The sequence below is a fragment of the Atractosteus spatula genome, chromosome 7 (genome assembly GCF_055471065.1).
Source record: "Atractosteus spatula isolate fAtrSpa1 chromosome 7, fAtrSpa1.hap1, whole genome shotgun sequence".
In the NCBI taxonomy this organism is placed as follows: Eukaryota; Metazoa; Chordata; class Actinopteri; order Semionotiformes; family Lepisosteidae; genus Atractosteus; species Atractosteus spatula.
In genome coordinates this window covers 7,307,002-7,329,212 of record NC_142712.1, presented here as the reverse complement: position 1 = coordinate 7,329,212, position 22,211 = coordinate 7,307,002, and the positions used below count along the sequence as shown (strand labels likewise).

Genomic DNA, 22,211 nt, shown 5'->3' with positions numbered 1-22,211 from the left:
ATCTCTAATTTCTGCTGTGTTTGGTCCTTCTTACTGTATTCTTCCCATGTGGTTGGAGCGTGCACTTCTTGAGAGTAGTTGGCGACCTATGCAGGATACCTCTGGAGCTCAGAGAGTGAAGGTCACAGCAGTAAAAAACGAACAGTGTAGTTTAGTTACAGTAGGTGTTACTAGAGATTTGAAGGGTTGTTAAAGAAGGAATTATTCATTTACTGCATGCAATGGTTTATTTTTTAAATGATAATTAAGAGCATAGGTCTTTAGAGACTAAATGTCTTATTAATTAGTGGTTGCTAAAAATTGCTAATTTTTTAATGTTACCTGGGAGACATTTTATGTAGAACACCTCTTGATCCATGTTATTTTCTTATTTCTGAAAATGTACCGGTCTTTTTGTAATTATACCTTGCATTGATATAGTACCATTAACAGCAAAGTGTTGCGCGAGATGCACCTGGGTGACAGATTACAGGTACAAAGCAGATTATAAATAGAAGGGGAAAAAAGTCTGAACGATGGGCAGATTTAGTGAGGCCATGCTGTACTGGCCCAGACTGGAATTCAGTCAGGGCATTGCGATTGACAAACCTACTTTTTCAAACAGTCTTTAGTAATGATGTTGCGAGGACCTCAATTTAGTGTCACTTCAGAAGGACAGCACTTCCTACAGGATAGTGTCCCCGTTCTCCATACTGGAGCACAGATTGGTTTAGGGTTTCTGATCTAGATGTAAGAGCACTATCTACTGGTCAACAACTGTTAACACTGTCTCCCTACCTATGCAATATTACCAGTGCAGTATTGTCACAAAATAGTGATTGCATACCACATTGTCGACCATTTCTCAATCACCTTTTGCTTTTAAAATGTCTTTAAGCCGTTGGCCATTGCCTTTTCATTTTAGGGCAGAACTGGTCAGATACCCTTGAACACATATTTGGCAAACGGGGGCTGAGGGGGATGATCTACATTAAATTGAGACATTGATCTACCTGCCATTGATGACGTCCAAGACCTTTTTCAGTTTTTGCATGTTATCAAGTATCAGGAAGCCAGCGTCATTTGCAGTATGCAAGTTTGGAGGTTGTGATTGATGAGCAGAGAACTTTTGATGTGTTATCCAGGCCTGAGTGGTTTTATTTCAGTACAGAAAAGTCTGCACCTTTTGCCAATCCAGACTTCTGATTTTATTTCACTCTCTTGCATACTTTGCATGGAGTGGAAACCTTCGTTGCTCCGTAAAGATAATGGGCATTACTTGAAATGTATGTGTGTCTTGAGGCTGACATTATTAATTTATTTCTGCTTTGTCATATTGTGGCTTGTTTATACAAGTGAGCGTCATGATGGGAGTTAAGAATGTGCAAGGTGTAAATTGCATTTTAATCAACACTCCTTGTAAAAAAAAAAAGGCATGTTGTAGCACAGTCTTTCTCTCATTTAAAGAAGCCACTAATTTCAATTAAATGAAGTAACACAGTTTAATTTACACACTTCCTTCTGCAATTCCCTCATTTTACACTGGTGCAAGTCAAATAGCTTAATGAAGTTCAGGCTGGACCATACTCACTGTTGAGGGTTAGGATAGCCTTTTCACACCTTGTCTTCACTCTAGATATACTTATTGTTTCAGTTCAGTTGCTGTATTTAATTTTGTAAATTGCTAAGTCTTTAGTTTAGACATCTCATTTAATGAAGTACTTGTTACTGGTTTACTTCAAAGTACAAATATTCTGATTTGAATTAGTGGTTTATGAAACCTAAAGCTGTAGTTTTATTATACTTTACTCTTCAACCTTACATTTCTTTCATTGAGACCCTGCTTAACAATTACTGAACTAAGACCACCTCTGCAAGACTGAAAGAGATATTTAGACATTTCCTAAATATTTTAAATCTTAAAGCTTGCTTGGCATGTTTAAATGAAGCTATACAAGGCAGGCAAAGTTATTAATCAGTGTCAGAATTGTAATTAAAGTGACACTACTTTGTAATTACATCCTTCCTATACCGTTAACCCCCCCCCCCCATTAAAGTATGCCTGTAAAAAATAACTACAAATCAAGCTTTGACAAAATGAGATATCCATCCTGGATATGTCAAGATCTTCTGTCATTGCATTGGTCCAAATGCGTTCCTCTTTGCAAGTTGTGAGCGTTCAGTGTTTATTTCCTCTCTCCTGGGCTGCGTCCATTCACACTCCTCTAGCTGGGACAACACACCTCCCAGCTGTGAAAGGTATGAAATAGGAACCTCCTTCCTCCACCGAGAGAGCTCAGACCCGGTACAGTTTAAGAGGAAAGTTCTCCGTAATCAGATGGTCATCGTGCAGAACGGTCACGATGTTCACTTCAAACTCTGGCAAACAAGGGGAGAAAAGTAAGGGATTCCGAGACCTTGTGAAGCCAGAATGAGCCCTGTAACAGGCTCTGAAGACCGAGGGGAAGTGATAGCTGCTGTGATACTTACCGACTTTGAAGTTGGTTGTTTCCAGGGTGGGGCAGGTGAAGAGCCGGGGGAAGACCATGTAGATGGGAATGGGGAGGCCGTGACACACGTCGCCCTCTGCGATCTGGATGTTCTGAATCTCCGTGGCATCTCTCGCGTAGCCCTCGGCACACCCTTCCAGCAGCAACAGAACCCACAATTAGCCGATTCGGCTTCCCAATAAAGACGCACCAAAATTCTGCTCACGTTCAGCTTAAAAGTCACGGGATGAAAAATAAACACAGAGAGTGCTCCACACGGTGCATCGAGCACTAGGCTTGTATTCTAGCCCCCTCACGGTAGGTTGGAACTAGGACCTCTCTACTGTCCATCTCGGCCTTATGGGTAAATTGAAATATTTTGTGCAGCTCTGCTCTCAGTCTCCCCAGCACTGCTATTCTACTGTCTGCATGGTGTTGATGTTGAAAGCCCTGCCATTCAATAGAGGAGTAACACATACAATCCACAGCCCTAGGGCTTCGCATCAAGTCAAACTGGAGTTGGCCTGGATGACCGTTTGCAGTAAATCTGTTTAAATGTCTCCGGGACCAGAGAGTGCCTCCCCTCACCGCAGGTTTCCACACGCACGAGCTGCAGCTCGATGCTCTTGACGGGCACCTCCGAGCTCTCCACCACCAGCTCGCCCGTCAGGGGCTGGGTGATCACGCAGTTGGTGGAATTCAGGCGTCCCCGGATCTGGAACCGCGGGAGGCTGCTCCTCTGAGAACGGAGGGGAAAAAAAACCAATAAAGGTGGGAATGCACTGGCCTTGCGGCAAGTCCCCAAGAGAGGGGCTGCGGTACAATTTTCATCTCCATTGGCTACTAGAAACTCAACGAGCCGTTTATGGAGCTATCCCATATTTGGCCGTCTCTCCTCAGGCCACCTGGTTCATGGAGACCCCATCAGTGGAGATGCAGCGTCCCTCGCTTCTCAGCCCAGTGGCCAAGGCCCAGTCCCCTGCACACAGCTGGGGGCCACCAGCCGAGCGACGCCCAGCCGGCACGCTGCCGAGCGAGATGGACATGACTATCTGTACCCGTCCCAGACTACAGTCCGTAAAACCCCGGCAATGCATTTGTATAAGACCTCTACTATATCCTCAGACGCTCTCCAAATGGGTTATCTGAGGTCCACAACACAGCGCTACAGCTTGTGCATGTGTCCCCGTAACCCAGTACAATGAGCGGTCCACACTGAAGCCCTACCAGGCACACTGTCACCCACCTCTCTGACATTCTGCAGTGTCTCTGGGGTGATGGTGAAATCCACTGGACTTGGCAGGAGCTTCTCCTTCTGAGGCTGAGAGACAAGAGTTTGGTCACGCGAAGCAAAGAAGCACCAACCGCTAGCACATGCGGTGTGGAGAGGGAGTGCGTTTTTTTTCAGTTTTTTTTTATTTGAACACTAACATTGCAAAATGGAAAGGAGGAAGGACAAGAGCACCTGTGAAAACGGGCTGGATGAGGGTCAACGAGATGCGTCACTGGGCCAACAAGGAAGATCAAGGGCACTTGTGCTCATGAGATACAGTTTGAAAGGGCAGTTGGGAGTTGAGAGCACAATGAAAGTTACTCAGTGCGTGCTCAGATCAAAGGCTCTCTGTTCTTGTGGAACCCAACCGAAACTGGCATCGTCCTCCCGAGCTGAGGAGTTCGTCAGAGTCGGCCACCCATCACTGATCCCAGCATTCATTTGTACCGATGCTACATGAGGATGAGACCAGGTAGGCCACAGAACAACACAAAAAAACCCATCCAACCAGAGATCCAACTTGAGGATCTGTAAAAACAGAGAAGTGGCGTAGAGCAACAGGTATTACCTGAGAGTGAACCATGAACTCGCAGGTCTTGCTCAGGTCTTTGGCCAGCAGAGATCTCTTCATATCACAGCGCAGAGTGTACTGCCAGAAACAAAGGAGCAGCCAGTCAGAGCCAGGCTGAAACTGGGGGATTATGGCCATTTATCAAGTCCTAAATCAATATTAACCTTTTTATAAATTTAGTTTAAAAACTACAGTGTTCCAACTTGTTTTTAAATTGAAAATGCTTTTTTACTTGATTTTCCACAATGTCGTAATGGAGCAAATTCTGATCCCCCTCTGCAGAATGGTGCATTTATTTTTTTAAATGTTCAACATTAAAAATGGGACAGAACTGAGAAAAAGCAGACATTCTATTGCAATAAAGTAAATTGGGGGGTGGGGGGTTGACTACACAGTTTCTGGACCAAGACCTTGTAAAGTGTAATAGAGTTCCTAAACTCACTCACCCCCTCTTCTCTTTCTCCTTCATAAACTCACCCCCATCATTTCACACCTGCCCTCAAAGACCCCCCTTGCTGAGCCCCCACCCCCCTCTTCTTATCCACCTCTGCCCGCCACTCCCCCCTTGCCACCCCCCCACACACATTCTTTACTTGGCTGAGGGTGGAGGCTGTGTGCGTGGTACTGCGAGCGAGGGAGGGAAGAGAGATGTAATTAAAGCTGGAATTGCTGGCAGAGTTCTCTGAGAGCCTGCCCTGTTCCAGGCAGCGAGACAGACGCCCACCAGACCACCCACACAACTGGGCTCGGAGACAAGAGGCCGACAGCCATGTGGGAGGCTCTTGGAGCTGGTGGAGGGTTGAGTGTAGATTGTAGCACGGGCCCACTGCCCTGTCACAGGATCAATCCATAACAGCTCAGGAAAAGACGCCATCATATGGGACACTTGCAGCCGCTTTGCCAAAGTCACACAACGGACAGAAATACTTTTGAGGTACCTGCTGCGCACTTTAGTAATTTCAGGTCTCTAGTGCGTTTCATCCACCGTGGAACAAAAAATAAACAAAAGTGAAAAATGGATACTTCAGATCACCTGGTGCTTAGTACAGTGTAAGCGTTACATGCTACTTTAAGGACAGGAGCTTTCCGCAGACCAGAGAACAGTGTTATAATCCCATAAAACTGCCTGTCCTGAAGCAGCAACACTGACACACAAGAGCAGCTATTTCTGGAATGTTTCGCCCACACACACCGTGTGGGCTACTGTTTTGGTGAGCGACAGCATAGCGTGGGTCTGTGTTGTTCAGCTGTAAATCCCTGACCTCTCATGGAAAATCCCACAAAATATACCGACTGAAAATGCGAGACAAATATTTAAACCAAGCTTTAAAACGTATACTAGACCTGGCCAGGAATAGCTTCGTGGAGTTTTCCATTTGGTCAAGCCCTTTTCCTAACTGAAAAGGAGTCAATTGTAAGCCTGCGTGTCCAACTGCAAAGTGTGCTACTTCAGATATCTAAATGCACAGCCATTCTGAGCTCTAACCTTCCCCTGGTCAGATTATATTCTGATTATCGCAAGCATTTGAGTCACAATAAGATGCTGACAAGACTGCTCCTCTGAAAACACGTTTCCCCAGACTGTTAAATAACATTCTGTTCAGTTTTGCTAAAGGAGACACCACACATTTCCAAAACGGGAAACATCAATTAATTTGTGCTTCTCGTCTCTATAATTATTCCTCATTATCTAAACTTAGCTACAAAAAGGACCACAATCACGGTTTTGTTTTCCACAGATGCCGACTAAACAAAAGCCATATTTAATGGCGAACAAGCAGAAAATAAACTCAGTGTTTTGTGAGCAGCCTGTGTGAAAACACTGGGCGCTCAAACGCACATCCTGAGAAACGTTTTTTCGTCTGGTTGTGTCGGACTGCGGAGTTTGTGCAAATGTGATGGAAACACCTGGGTATTTCTGCAGGCAGGCTGGCTTCTTGGCAAGTGGGGGAGATTAATAATGTCAGCCTAGGACAGAAAATGTCATTATGGAGAGGAGGCACAAGTGAGGTAGAGCTCCTGGATTTTTCTGTAAGCCTTTAGGATGAGTTGAACAAGGTACGTTAAACCACCAATTCGTCTGGGAACAGGAATCATGACCTAACTGCACGCTGGATCCCCTCGGGAATTTTTGCTCTTTGTTCTCATAAATTCTCAGCTCCAGTAAAGCTGAGATGATGACGGGAGCGACAAAAAGACCGATTTGGTTTTGGATGAAGCAAAGGTGTTTGTGTTGCCTTCATTCTCATCATGACCCAAAGTCACGATCAGATCCCAGGTACTGCCTCTGGACAAGAGCACATAATCAGGTGCGTCTACTACGACAGCTTGCATGCAATCGTCTCCTGTCCGCATTGCAGGGCACAACACAGAACGGGGAGCAGCAGGTGCATACCAGTGCTCTGTGACCTTTACCTGGATGTTGACAAAGACACCATGGTAGGTTTCATACAGCACTTTGTTCCCCTTGACATGCAGGGGAAACTCGAATGGAATTTCCGTCTTTCCGCTGGGGACCTTTCCTGGCTTGACTACCTCGATGTTGCCGCTGATCAGCTGGATCGGCTGCAAAACAGTAGGAGAGATAGTTAACGCAGCAGGGCCAGAAAGACAGGTGTCACTGCAGGATGGTCGGATTCCACTGTAGGACTGAGAAACTGAGGGCAGCGGTACTGAGTGGGGGGGCTGTCGGTTTTGCTCTGTGGAGCACAGCTGGCTCACAGTCCTTGGACTGTTGGTGTGTCGTCAGTGGCGCAGTGTCCGGGATGCACTGTGTGTGGCTGGTGCAGACCTTCACGGAGTTGTAGAAGGCCTCAAAGACGCCCACGCTCTTGGAGCTCAGCTGCAGGTTGACCACTCCTTCCATGGAGAGAGAGATCCCTTGATGCTGCACAGCCTCCTTGCTCACGATCACCACCACACCTGCCAGCACCTCCTGGCACAGAGAGAGAGACAGACAATATTATCAATCAGCACCACAGGCGACCTCGCCCACAGCCACGCAGATGGCTTCTGCTGCCATCTCGCTCTTTTCAGACCACACGCTGGCTTCACTGATGGGGTCACAGTCACCCTCGGATCAGTCATCTGTTAAGGACCAAACAGGACAGAAGGGCCGAATGGCCTCCTCTTGTTCATATCCTTTCTAATGTTCTCATGTCCGTGTTACTCCAGCTCGTTCAGGCCCCTGTACTCTGGAGGAGACACCGCAGACGGACACCCATAAACACATGAGAGCACCGGCCTTCTCTTAGGAGTAAAAAAATCAGAGGGCAATCAGCACCCACCGAGCAGCTTCCTCTCCTGCTGCAGCAGGCATTTCCTGACCAGCTCTGCGTTCTCCCCGCACCCGTACAACAGGCACCCCATCTCCAGTACTGCAGTTGCCTGGGGTTACAATACGGTATTTAGGAATAAGCCCTGTGAAGCCGAGTTTCCAGCGCGGCACATTTTTCTAAAGGAAACTGCATGATTCTTTCCCAGCAACCAGACAGAGAGCAACCCTAGCAGTAATACGGCAAAAAAAAAGCGCAATTAGGCTGCACTAGTTCTGGACTTCATATTTCCTTGGTTTGCATTACAGTTCAGGAGAGAGTGAAAAACCATTGCGAGTCAGGAGATGCAGGGAACACGGGAGCTGCCTCAAAACAGAGCAACATTCATCTTATTTTGACAAAAACAGTGCGATCGCTCACTTCAGCAGATCCGAATAACCGGTGGAATTGAAAAAAAGATGTCTGCAAAGCGGGACGCCAGTGGCAGGCAAACAGCGAGTGGTGACAGAAAACAGCCCCCCAGGAGCGTCCCCTGCAGCAGGGCACTCGGCAGCAGAAGTCCCGACAACCTGGGACATGAATATTTCACGGCACCAGAGACCAAACTGTCACACTGCAAATTAATTAACAAAGGCGAGACCCCGGATTTATCACGCAAGAGGGGACAAGAAAGCCGAGCAGTAATACACGTCCGGTTCCCATGAGCTTTAGTTGGTCAAATAAAAAGTTTAATCAATATTTCAGAAAACCCTTCTGTTACACGGAGAGGGGGAGATTAAAAGCAACACCAATCGCCAAAGGCAGAATTCTCTGTGGTGTTAAACCTGGAGCTTACACTGCTGGGACTTCAGCTCGCTACTAAGATAAGAGTAGCAGGTCAGCAGCACAGAATACATCCTGCCCACAGCACACAGCTCACTCCAAGACAAGACGCAGGACAGGGGCCACCAGACCTTAAACAGTCGGTGAAGCTCGGTCCGAGAATCCCAGTTTGGTTTCGAGGGGGGTTGGGAGCAGGTGAGACCCGAACAACACAAAGTAATCCCAGTTTCTGAAGTTCCAGACGGCACAGCTGCTGCAAGACTCGCTGGCTTTTCACCCAGGCAGGCTGACCAGAGGAGTTCCCGCTTCTGACAGGGAGGCCAAAGGTCTCGTGTACAAGAGGTCATTTACTAGCTAGCGTCAGCCAACAGGCAAGTCTCAAGCTCAAGACAAAGGAGGGTGCTGCAGTCCTACGATCAAAGTAATGATAATTAATCATAATTGTTTAGTTATAATAACTGACCTTATTTTTACATAGCACTTTACAAGCGGCTTCTTAAAGTGCTTTACAGTACAACAGCAACACAAAAGACAAATACATGAAATCTATGCAAGGAATATACAAGGAGAGGAGGGGGTAGAAGGGAGTATGGAATACAGTAGGAGCAAAGATCCAGTTAAGTAACAGCTCTTCTGAAAAAGAAGGGTTGGAGTCTGGATTTGAAGGAGTTTGGAGAAGGTGGCTCTCTGATATCCTTGGGGAAAGATTTCCAGAGCTCTGGGGTGCAGCAGGAGAAGGCATTTCACCCCGATAGTGTGGATGGGCTTGGGGGACAGATAGGAGACCAGACTTTGAGGATCAAAGGCTGTGAGAGCTGGGGAGCAAGACAAGAGTAGCTCAGACAGGTACTGAGGTGCGCTTTCGGGAGAAAGGAGGAGGAGAGGACTGGGCTGGGCCGGACACTGGGGTGAACACGCCTGCTCTTTCGAGCAATGTCGTGAGGTTTTCAATGAGCCAGACTGACATCCCGCCAGCACCCCCCAGAGCACTTGTGTGGGAGGCAGCTAGCCGTGAGCACAGCTGTCCTACACTGTGCTGCTCTCACCGTCACACTGCCTCTACTTCAATAATCAATGCAGGTATTCTATTGGTTTAAATGCCATGCTGAACCGGGAGAAACGTTTGGTTGGCTGCTGGTGACCAGGGCTTTAAACGATGAGGGTCAGCTGAGCATAGCCAATCACACCAACGCTGCACGTCACTAGGTGGAATATGAAGTGCAAAAACTCAACACAGACATTCAGCACAGCTTGCCCTTGAAACTTCAGAAGTCACCTGCATCGAGACGTAACATCAAAGGTAATATTCTGAAAGTCCACAAGGGGGCAGCAACGCAGCAGCATATCAATACGCAATCATAAAATGATCAGATTTCTTGTGCGTGACTTCGATTGTATTTTTATAGTTAAAAAATAACGAATATTTATCATTTTACGCTCTATTAGTGGTTTCCATTCAAGGTCCTACAGCAACAATGTCTGCTGATTTAATTGTACCTGAGCCCTACTCTACATCTCTAGTACTAATTGATTATTTAATGCATCTGCTTGCTTGTTTTGACTTTTATTTAACTTGTTTCTTAAGTCCATCCTGAGTGTCAAAAATACCAGACATCAAAGGAACTGTTTCCAACTCGCTTCACATTATTTCTGACTAAACAGATCTTGCTAGTGGAACAACCAATGATGAACAGACAAGGGTAGGAATGACACTGTAATCAGACACACCCACAGTGGGCGTGGCACTGCATCGGACACACCCACCACGGATGACACTGCATCGGACACACCCACCACGGGTGACACTGCATCGGACACACCCACCATGGGGGTGACACTCAGACACACCCACAACAGGGGGTGACACCGCATCAGACACACCCACAACGGGGGGTGACACCGCATCAGACACACCCACAGCGGGGGTGACACTGTGATCAGACACACCCACATCGGGGGGTGACACTTGGACACACCCACATCGGGGGGTGACACTCGGACACACCCACATCGGGGGGTGACACTCGGACACACCCACATCGGGGGGTGACACTCGGACACTGTGATCAGACACACCCACAACATGTCCAGCTGGATACATTTCAGGTAGCACACCTGAAAGAGGGCAGCTCAGAACCCAAGAAACTGGCACAGGGTTGACTTATCTGACATTTTAAGAGCTAAAAGCAAATTTAATAATATGCCCCCAAAAGAAAACTGAAATCAATTAGGCTGTGATTAAGAACATGGCTGAAGTAAAAAACAAGCCGCTGTGCTCCTGCAGACCCCCTCAGCTTGTTCTCACACACAGACCCTTCAGTGCCTCAGACAACTTAATACCAGTCACACATCACTGATTCCGCGATTCTAGGAGAAAATGGACAGGCATGCCCACAACCAGTCCACACAGCTGAAGTGGCTCCTGGCTCACCCTGCGGCAACAGGCTCTGTCCGACACGCCGTGCCCTGCTGCCCTGAAACCCAGCCGCAGAGGCAGTGTAGAGCTTCTGTCCAGATGTTAACAGCACGTCAGTGAGGCTGCCATGCACGTACCACCTTGTCAAGCACAGAGGCCGCTGAAGACTTATCGATCTATTTCAAACGGCTCCGTCCTTTGGATGAGACATAAAACCGAGGTTTTGACTCTCTGTATTAATTCAAAATCCCAGGGCATTTCTTGAAAACAGTAGGGGAGTTACTCTGGTGTCCTGGACAAATTTCCCATTGGCCTTTACCATTCACGGCCTCCTAATAATCCCCATCTCTGAACTGGCTTCATCACTCTGTTCTCCTCCCCACTGAGAGCTGGTGCAATATGGCTGCCGGCACATCATCCAGGTGGGGCTGCACACTGGTGGTGGTGGAGGGGAGTCCCCATTACCTGTAAAGAACTTTGAGTGGAGTGTCAAGAAAAGCGCTATTTAAGTGTAAGGAATTAATTAAATGCAAACTGGTATAAAATCAGATACAGATAAAAAAATGTAACTCAACCCCCTACTCCTTCCTCTCAGACACACATAAGGAGACTTGCGCTCACAAACACAACGTGCACACCTGACCACGCACAGAAAACACTGCTAACCAACACTAGCTGCTGGTGTGTCAGGGCCGAATCCCCACCAGACTGGTGTATTTAGGCCAGATGTTCCTATCGTTTATCCAATGACTTGACGGCTTCTGCCAGGAACAGGAGCTGGGGGCATTTAAAGACTGGAAAAGACAGAGGAGGAGAGCCTGTCAGTCGATATTCTGCCAGAGCTCCCTGCCCATTACAAGCTGCTTGAGGTAATTATCACTCATGAGTGAGGAGTCCCATCTTAATTAGCAGGTATGCTAATTACTGCCTGAGTTAAGAAGTCCAGTAAAGAGGTACTCAAACTCCCTCAACAGTTCCTTCAGTAGTAACGAGAAATGTCTTACTGGACTCCAGTACAACTGGCTTATTAATTGTATGTCCTTTTCAGTGGGCAGAATGAATGTTTCTTCCAAAGCACTGGAATACTGGATATAGACCACATGAATTATGAATACCTTCAATTACATTTTTAAACATGTATTTGTTTTTGTTCTATGTCCCATCTTGTGTTAGAGCTAGAGCAAACACCTGCAGTCCACACACTTAATGAAGTCACTGCGTGTTTCTGACAAATTTACAGTATTGTTGTTACAGAACCTCGGTTGGGTCAAAAAAAAAGGACAAAAATTCTATCCTCCACCCTGACCTCATCCCTGATGCCAAGAACCAATGTAGAGAGGGCAGAGCACCTGCAGAAACTGTGTCTGAAACTGTATTAACTCTTAAAAACACAACAAATGGAGCAAGAGTCTAATCAGAGATAAGACTATTCCATATAAATTTAAACATCCGCATAATACAGTGTACATTACTGTTTTCCCAAAGTGTATAAAAGTAACACGCACCACTTTTTATACTTTCCTTGGTGTATATCTAGGAAAACCAGTGCCGAAGTGAGGTCATTAAAATACTGCAATTTCATCTTTAGTAAACCGAACAACAACTAAAACCAGCCAACTTTTAAAAAACCCACAAAAACCACTTCCGGTTCTAAAGACATTACAAGAAAGGCTCAACCATTGCCTCTCCTAGAAAAGGCAATGAATCCAAGTGCAGTTTCTCACAGACAGGCTGCTCCATTAAGAGAGCTCTTCAGATCACTGCTCTGTGAGAACACACTGTGCTCCGGCAGAGACTGCACTGGGGTCATTCAACAGGCACAGTTCCAAGAAAACTTAATTCAACTATTTTCTCCTTCCAAGAACTTCAGAGTTACTTCGTTTCTTTTCCTGAAATGCCTGAGATGGCCTTTATTGCTTGATTAAATAAAAGAGGGGAACTTTTCCCCTCGATCACTAAGGCAGACATAAGGAAGTGGCCAGTAAGTTTTAGTCCAGAGGGAACAGTCTGACCTGCTGGTCCACCAACACCACCTGCAGCATCAACCCAGTCTTTCTCAGAGGTGACCCCAGCACCGACCAGCCTTGACTGGCTTCAGAGACATCAGAACACATGGGGGCAATGTTGCAGCCATCAGCGTGAAGTAATTCTGCATGCACACAGGACATACTTTATACTTTACTTTTGAAGTATACTTTAATATGCACACAACCTCACAATTTTCAAACACTGTAAACATAAAATACTTTAAGTCACTGCCCCTTTATCATGGAAATGAATTAGGGGAAAACACCACAAAAAACAGCACAGAATGATTGGTTGCTTTATAACAACTCACCAATGACCTACAAATGCTGTTATTTTCTTTCAAGCAAGCCGCACAATGAAAAGACACAACTTATACAGACTGTGGTGCGAAGATTATTGTGAAGCTAAGTAGTGGGGCTACATACCTGAGCAGAAACCAAGCTTGAACAACTCTTTGAGCCTTCAGTACAGCACTAACAACAAGGGCACAGATTTCAGGCAGCTTCTGTCCTAAGGATGAAAGGAATCCTGTGCCCTATCATTTTGAATAAAGAAGAGAATATAGGGGCTCTGAGATGAGCCCTTCTAGAGCTTCATGAGTGAAAGACACATTTCTATGTGATCCAGTTCTCAGGGACCTGCACCTGAAATCCAGAGGTTTTATATTGCTTGAACATCGGTGATTAAAATATTATAATTATTTTTTTAAAAATCTTTATAATTAAACATGTTTCGTAGTTGCACATTAGCTAAGGTTGACACAAAATATCATTGGCGCCACCGGTGAGGTCAAACCTTTTTATACGTTTTTTTCAAACGTAAAAACTTTTCAAAGTTTTTCTGGCTTTATCTAGCAGTGTTAATGCTGAAGAAATGTTGAAGCTTGACAAAGTCGCAGTTATTCATTTTTATTAACCCTCTTCTTTTGATCACGCTATGAAAACGAACAAGAATGATGATTTTACCCACATTAAAGATATTGCGTGCGGTGGAATATATTAATACAACCTCATTAAAGTATTAAAATGCCTTATTGTGTCAAAAATACATACAAGCATTTTCCTTCTATATCGTATAGTTGCCTCCCAAATATGATGCTTTCCATAACCTATCACTTTTATTTCTCTGTGGACATGTAAGATTGTGTGAGGTCAGTCAGTCTGTCTGCTGTGACTCTGAGGACAGACTTTTACACTGGTAACCACAGCAATTTGCGAAGGGACAAGTTCGCTGTACTGGAGTGCGAACGCAGGTCCAGTTTAACTCATTTCGCCAAACCATCGCGGTGACAGTTCTGTGTTCAGTCACAAACTCGTTGCTTGCGAACGATTATGGAAGGATTGAGATGTTGTTTTCTTACTGCTTACCCAGGAGAGAGACAGAAGCGAGCAAAACGCATCTAAACACACTTTCCACCCGACATGGTCTGACAGTGACACCGAGAGACGGAAACCTCCCACCTTGACATTACTATATAACAAGTGACAGTAAGTACTGCACACTCCCCTGATAAATGAATGACAACATTCAGGTTCACATCTCGTAGGCCCACAAAAACACAGTGTGGCTTTCGCTTTTTAAAGCGACAATTCTCTTGGGTTGTACTTTCCATTACATTGCAAAACACAAAACGCACTGTATATTATTAACTGTATTATTCATAAAGTGAAGTAATTCTAAGCGGTTTTCAAACAGGCACAGAGCTAATAGGTCAAAGATGGTCGGAAATCCTCTGAAACCCTCTACTGAGCAAGTGGTTAGCTGTTCACACGCCGTAAGGACGGGGGGGGGGGGGCAGGGTGGACGTGATCGCCGAAGAATACCTTACCCCTTCGTGATAGACTTTATTTGCTCGCTTTAGTCTGATGTCCAAACTTGTGCTCATTTTGTTTTCTTCTCGTGAAAAAGGGGATTCGGAGGCAAAAAAAAAAAAGGGGTCCTGATGCGCTCGACCACGTGATCGCGCCGCAGCGGCGTCACCTGACAGACTGTCACATGACGCGCCGGTCACGTGGGCTGCCGCCCCCCCCTCCTCGTCCGGCTGTAGCGCTGGAGGCGGATGCTGGAGAGCTTTTGGCATTTTATTTTGCGATCGTGTGTTTCTTTTTTTTTTTTTACCCCACATGAGCGCATTATCTAACGTGTAGACCTATGCGCAAAAACCAAGAGATAAGGCACTGTCTGGTAGCCGGTTTGCTTCAGCCTGCGCATCCCCTTGCATCGTGCAGGCGGCAATGGCGTTAAGGTCTTGACGCTGGCAGACTCAGTTGAGAGCATTGCGCAATCCTGGTTCCCCGCTGCCACCCACTGTGCAGTTGCACAATTTCACTCGTTGGTTGCGAAACAGCCCTTTCAAAACGAAATGACTTGTTGCATTGGCTGGCCCTGATACCCGTTACAGCTACTGGTAAAGACGGGCTGGGTTTCGCGATGACGCGCGGCTGTTTCACGGACGAATCCCGAAAAGCATCCTGTCCGCTTCCACACAAATGAAAAAAAGAGCCTTGTGTGTGCGTGTGCCAACGGAGCAGCAGTACCGCAAACACTTGGGTTATTTTTCTGACAATACACAGCGAATACCAACTTAAAACATGGGACAATAAAACAATACTTCACTACACACATATATTTCCTGATAAGTGGTTCACGTAGTCTAATGGTACACAGGTTACAATCTCTTAGACGCAAAATTTGCAACCAGATAACTGGCTGCGTATTCAATATTCATTGAAATCACTGAGCAATTTTGACTCTTTTTGACATTAACAATGGCATTTAAAACATACAAATGAAAAATGCAAATATTCAGTTAGGTCTTGAAGAATGCATGCCAGTTGACATCAGACCGATATCCGCCGGAGACCGACACTTTTTTCTGACGGGAACCATTGGGATGTGTGTTCACAGTGTTGGTATTGCTCAACGCACCTCTCTTTCGGTGTTCTTTGAACAAAGATGTTCACTTTCATGCACTGGGATTACAGATTTGTGAAACCGGTCGTGGTGTACTTGTTTTCTTGTGTAAAACACGTTACAATAGGAACACAGCAACCTTGTCATAAAGCTTAATTTATATATATATTTAGATATTGTCACTAGCTGTGTACCCGAGGATTTCTAACTCATTTAAAGTATTTTAAATAAATAAGAGAACTGGTTATATTGGTCTTACTGTACCCAGTGACTGAAAACATTGCGAGCGGAGTATTTTCTCTGAGCTGCGCAGACACTGATAGCCCTGCTTCTCGTCGCTTTTTCACCAGCTTTACTGTATTAACTAATAAAGTTACGCAAGATCGGGTCTCGGCTTTTGAGGCGAAGGAAATGCTTAATCCTACCCGTAAAGTGTCGAAATAACTCATACGTTTAACCTCTGATTGTCTTAAAATTGCTTCCATCATTCTGCGTCAACTTTGCAAAGTTACGCTATATTATGTCTAGAAAAGATTCTGTCAGGTATGCGCTGGAATCAGATGTCAAATCTAACGCTGTTTCACATTCGCCCCTTTACTCGCAAAGTCTAGTGACGGTATTTTTCCAGCTAGGTCTTTAAAACTTTCGTCTTGGAACTTAGAAATAATATAACTGAATCAAAACGAACGTACTTTTTATTCTTAATAATGAATTCTTACACATCACAATGGATATGTGGAGATAACGTACTTCTCGGTATGTTTCTAAGAAACTACGAATGCAAACACAATTAGAAAAAGACAGATCAGACATTTCTAAGAAACCTTTCAACTCAGAAGGTTGCAAGTTTAACTAGACTAAGACATTCCGTGCGCCTGTTGAGTTACTGACAAAGTTGCAAGACCCCTTCGCCTTCAGGAGATAGTGTAAATGACAAAACCGATGCCATTGCGGGTCAAAAGAAGCGTCAGGTCTTTGATGAAAACCGCAAACATTGAGAGCCAAAATGTTGGACTAACTGCAAAAAAAAATCATTTCCATCTGCCCCTCCCATAAACTATAACGGATCTTGATTGACAGTTTCCATGACAACCCACAATATCTTTCTACGTCAGCTATGCATCCGGGAACTTCCTAGTTTGATTGACAGTTGCTATAGCAACATACCCAGTCAGCCGCCATTTTGTTAGTGGATTTTTTTCAAATAATTTCCCTTCCCGCCGGAATAATAAATTTATTTAAAAAAACTAATGGCAACGAAATTTGAAATAATGCATCGTCGGCATCAGGTTAAGGAAATCGGGAGGCGTATGAATTTGTAAAAGGTAAATATTTTGAGGCTGCGCCGACCTGAGCGGTTGTCCGTGTCTCTATGGTCTGCCGGGCCGGTTCGCTGCGCAGGTTTGGAACGCGCGCCATTTTGTGAAATTTACAAAAAAAACATCCTTGCCCAAGAAAACAAGGTTTACAGCTGTTGGATCGACGATTTTTGGACAGATCATTTCGGAAAACTACGTCTTGGTGCGGACGGGAGTCGCTGGCGGCGAGCATTTGCGGTGGTTGCGGGAGAAGGTTCGTTTTTTTTTCCAGCCCCTCTCAACGAGCAAGTTTGTGTTTAGTTGTTGGAGAGGCGCTGTTGATTTGGAAATTGAATTGACACCGAGTCCGGAGGAGTGAGGGCTGTTGGTTTGGAAATCTGAGGGGCTCGCTGGAGGAGAGGAGAGGCTGGAGGATTTTACTTCACCCCACGGCATCTGGGACCCCAAATGAAGACTAATTTTCACAGAAGGCGAGAGAGCGATACGAACAGATAAAGGTGAGTTCCGCCGCGGAGAGTTTGGGAGATGGAGCGAATGGCTCCTACCGCGCTAAGACCAGCGGGGTTTGTTGATATGGATGTTGTCGCTTCGCACAGAGGGCAAAATGTTGGATCCGACAATTCCGAGAAGCTGAATTGCCTTCTTTATCATATGCGATGTGATTAGGTTGTTACCCGCCGATAGCCAGTATCTGATGCCTGGTTATTAAAAGCAGGCCATAAAGGTCTTTGAATAAACGTAGCCGTCCTTACAGATGACAGTTCCTGTGCTCTGGTGTATACGGTACTTTCACTTCTGTGTTGGGCTCCTGGAGTGAGTTTCTCCTTAAAACACAGTAACGTTTTGTGAAATCGCATTTGACACATGCGTGTGTTTACAAATAAGCCGCAGCTTAATACCATTCTTCGTTGTCTTGGCAGTATGCAGCGAGGCTCAAGTACTGAAAAGTGGGGTCATTCTTAGTTTTGGTTGAGATAAACGACCGACGATACGGATTTAGGAAACGTAACTTTTCGTTTCTGAGGTGTGTTTTTAGGAGCGATCGACGGTTTTGCAGAGACAGCACTGGTGTGTGAAGCGGCTTAGCCAAGTGCCGTTGAGTCTAGAGTTGTTAAGCACAGCAATTTGTGATGTGTGATGCTTGATATTGTAAATTTGTAACTGTGTGATTTGTATCAATTATGGGATTATTGGAAGAAGAACCGCTACCCAGCCGTAGCACTGCAGCCGTGCTGTTCCCGAGCACGTAAAACTGCTCTGTAGCTCTAGCGGTGACAAGGATGATCAGGGCCTGTTCATGACTCTTTTATTTCAAGGATAAAAAGATCTCACGATTATTGGCTGGTGTCGTTTTTAAGCGAACCTCCGCTTGTTTGTAATACCTGTTTGTAAATTGCTAGAAATGAGACAGGGTATTATATGCAGAATGTTTGCAACGCTGGAGGGGTCTCGGGTACCCAAGAGTTGAGCTCCCCATGAATCTGGGGGAGTAACCCAGTTAGCTAGGTCTTTAATTTCTTGGTGTTGGCCCACCATTTTCAACGACATCTGTGTTTTGTAATCGTTTTTTTTTCTCTTAGGCGAACAAAACTAATTGTTTCTATCTCGGAAAATAAGGAAAACCTATATCACGTATTTTTAATGCTTATTATTTTTACATTTCTAGCACGGTCGAATAGGTACAAACTTTAACGTCTCTGTTTTGCCTTTGTTTTAATGTTAACCAAATTACTTTTTAAAAACATCCTAATTAACGATTAAGAATGGCTAATTTCGGATTTTCTTAGTTTAAGTAGGTCTGTTTCGTGTAGCAAAATAGTGGGAATGGGTGGATCGGTGCAGTTACCATATGAGTCTGATTTTTTCCCAGGTCTTTTTCCTTGAGTTTTCGGTCTGCTTCGTTTTAATTAGATATTGTCAAATATTGTCCAACAAAAGCCCTTTAAGAATTCTTGCACATTTATTTAGAGAACACTTTGATCAGTAGCTCCTTGTTGTGGTTTTTAGAGTTGTCAGAATAGTTTCTGTTGTTGAAATTAATTGTTAGAAATTTAAGGCACTGTCAACTAAAATGTAGAACGTGGTGATGTAGGATCATCGTTTCTAAGATGTTCTCATGCTGGTGCTATGAGGACCAAGATAGGCTTTTATTTGATAATAATGGTTGAACAGTAGTTGATAATCCATGTAGAGGTAATCTTTGCTCTGATGGTAAGTTTGTTGCATTTAAAGTTGACAGTACATCCAATGTCAAAGAAGTCATGACCCATTTTTACACAGTGGTGGTTTCGGGACGCAGGAAGAAGAGGTAAAAAATGTGATTGTCCACCCAGGTATGATGATGTGCGTGACGTACGGTATTTAATACTAAAGGATTCACTCCAACTCAGCTAGAGGTCATGGAAATGGTGTTTCTTAAGGTCTTCTGCCTTGACTACAATTGCTTTACTCATGATTGGGGATGACAGCTGATAATACAAGTCACATAGATGATCAGTTCTTGACCTGTCCTATATGCAGTGAGCTGTAGATGATTTTGGTCGTTCCCTAAAATCATTACAAGTGCTTTTGTTAATTTTGGTGAGAAGTTCAATTTCAGAAGTTGGCTGAATGTGTGCTGACGAAACCATATCTATTTGAGCAAATAAAATGTGACGCCGAACTTAGTCCGCTGTGGCTAGAAGGTATCCACGAATAAATCTTTATCATGAATGTATTAATAATTTAGGACCCCAAAACATTGAAGAAACCATTCTGGTTTTTAGGTTTGCCTCGTAGGTTGGACAGAATAGTATTCAGCTTGTTAGTACTTTTTTAGTTCAGATCAGTTTGTCTTGGTAAGTGAATTACTGTTTACCACAAAATTGTAGGCAAGCTTTCCTCTTAGGCTGTTCTGTTGATGCCTGTAAATTCTGAACAGCTTATAATTACCTCTCCAATTATAGCTAAATCACTGTCAAACTGTACCAGATGAATGCAAAAGACTACCCTTCTATCTGATCCCTTATTTGAATACATATCTGTCTTTATGTAAACACCTGATAGACTGCTAAAATGCAGGATTTAGAATCTTATTTTAGATCAAGGATACAACAGCTGTAAGTGACAAAGCTGGAAGAATCCTCTTGATTTTTGTCATTTGCTATTCCTGTATGTGCCATGCAGTTTGATGGCAGCTGTTTTCTATCACCAAGGGAGGGAAATGCCTTTTTAAAAATTCTTTATAAGCACAAAATTGTAGAAAGATTTAATTTTGGTTTGGGATCAAAGCAGTCATTTCCAAGAATAAGTGAGGTTTAGCGTGTAATATTTTGATGTTCTCAACAAGAATACTGATAGTGCAGAATTGATAGTTTGTATTTCAGGATCTAAAGGATGAAACCTCTTGAGTTTTTCTTTAAAATAGTATAACGTCTATGCTGGAAAACATTTTTTCAAAGCACTGAATATTTCCGCTGTCTCAAGAAAAGTTCTAATAAGTATTACTGAAGTTTAATTTTTATTGTTGAATGTCCAAAACCTAAATGAAGAATTCGTCCTGACATATATTCTGGTTTTATATATCAGGACATAACAAACAATCATGTGGACCTTACTAGGTCCTACAATTAGGTAAATCTAACCTCAGGTGACAAACAACACATAACAGATTCCATTATGTCATTATTTACTTAACAAAAACTAGCCAACATGCAGAAGCTATGTGTGAAAAACTAAGTACACCCCATGATGCAATAACTTGTAGAACCACCTTGAGCAGCAATTACTTGAAGTAATCGTTCTCTGTGTGAGTTTATCAGTCTCTGACATCGTTTTGGAGGAATTTTGGCCCACTCTCTTTGCAACATTGCTTCAGTTCATTGATGTTTGAGGGCATTCGTTTATGCGCAGCTGTCTTAGGGTCCTGCCACAGCACCTGAATGGGGTTGAGGTCTGGACTTTGACTTGGCCATTCCAACACCTTGATTCTTTTCTTTTTTAGCCATTCAGTTGTAGATTTGCTGGTGTGCTTGGGATCGTTGTCCTGTTGCATGACCCAATTTCGGCCAAGCTTTAGCTGTCGGACAGATGGCCTCACATTTGTCTCTAGAATACTTTGGTGTAAAGAGGAGTTCATGGTCGTCTCCTTGACTGCAAGGTGCCCAGGTCCTGTGGGTGCAAACCAAGCCCAAGTCATCACCCCTCCACCACCATGGTTGACGGTTGGTATGAGGTGTTTGTGCTGATACGGCGTGTTTAGTTTTCGCCAAACATGGCGTTGTGCATAATGACCAAACATCTCCACTTTGGTCTCATCTGTTTAAAGGACATTGTTCCAGAAATCATGTGGTTTGTTCAGATGCAACTTTGCAAACCTAAGCTGTGCTGACATGTTCTTTTTGGAGAGAAGGGTTTTTTTTCCTGGCTACCCTTCCATGAAAGCCATACTTGTTCAGTCTTTTTCTGATCGTACTGTCATGAACTTTAACATTTAACATGTTAACTGAGGCCTGTAGGTCCCTAGATGTAGCCTTGGTTGGGTTCTTTGCAATTTCTCTGAGCATTTTACAGTCTGAGCTTGGGGTGAATTTGCTGGGACGCCCACTCCAGGGAAGACTGGCAACTGTCTTGAATATTCTCCATTTGTAAATAATCCTTCTCCCTGTAGAATGATGAATTTCAAATTGTTTGGAAATGGCCTTATAACCCTTCTCAGATTGATGAGCAGCAACAATTGCTTCTCTGAGTTCATTGCTGAGGTCTTTTCTCCTTGGCATGGTATTAACACACTTGAATGCTCCAGACCACCAAATTGCCAAACGTTCTGCTTTTATAGAGGTGGTCACACTTCCTGATGATCAACTAATCAAGTGCATTTGATTAGCAGCACCTGGCTGCTAACTACTTTCTTAATTCCTATGGAAGCCGTAAGGGTGTACTTAATTTTTCCCACATGGTTTCTGCACTTTGGCTTACTTTTTGTTGAATAAATAATGACATAGTGAAATCTGTTATGTGTTGTCTGTTATCTGAGGCTAGATTTGTCTAATGATAGAAATTGGTGAGGACCAGGCGATTGTTATTTATGCCCTAATATGTAAAACCATTGATTTGAAAAGGGGTGTACTTTCTTTTTCAAATGACTG

The 22,211-nt window shown here is 44.3% G+C and overlaps 2 protein-coding genes across 7 annotated transcripts in view; one reads left to right on the top strand and one right to left on the bottom strand.

Annotated features, from left to right (window-relative positions):
* Window positions 1–1,467: 1,467 nt before the first annotated feature.
* On the bottom strand, window positions 1,468–15,118 carry vps26c (VPS26 endosomal protein sorting factor C). Its single transcript, XM_088922455.1, has 8 exons — window positions 14,682–15,118; window positions 7,104–7,247; window positions 6,728–6,877; window positions 4,310–4,390; window positions 3,715–3,789; window positions 3,057–3,207; window positions 2,470–2,622; window positions 1,468–2,358 (listed from the first exon to the last, which is right to left on the bottom strand). The coding sequence occupies exons 1-8, from the start codon at window positions 14,976–14,978 to the stop codon at window positions 2,276–2,278; spliced, it is 1,134 nt and encodes a 377-aa protein (XP_088778581.1). The 5' UTR covers window positions 14,979–15,118; the 3' UTR covers window positions 1,468–2,275.
* A 1,789-nt stretch (window positions 15,119–16,907) lies between these two features.
* The window catches only part of dyrk1aa (dual-specificity tyrosine-(Y)-phosphorylation regulated kinase 1A, a), a 48,313-nt gene continuing 43,009 nt past the window's right edge, over window positions 16,908–22,211 (top strand). For all 6 annotated transcript variants that reach the window (XM_088920950.1, XM_088920949.1, XM_088920948.1 and 3 more), the window contains exon 1: window positions 16,908–17,582. The gene's annotated coding sequence lies outside the window, so the exon portion shown is untranslated. The remainder of the gene's footprint in view (window positions 17,583–22,211) is intronic.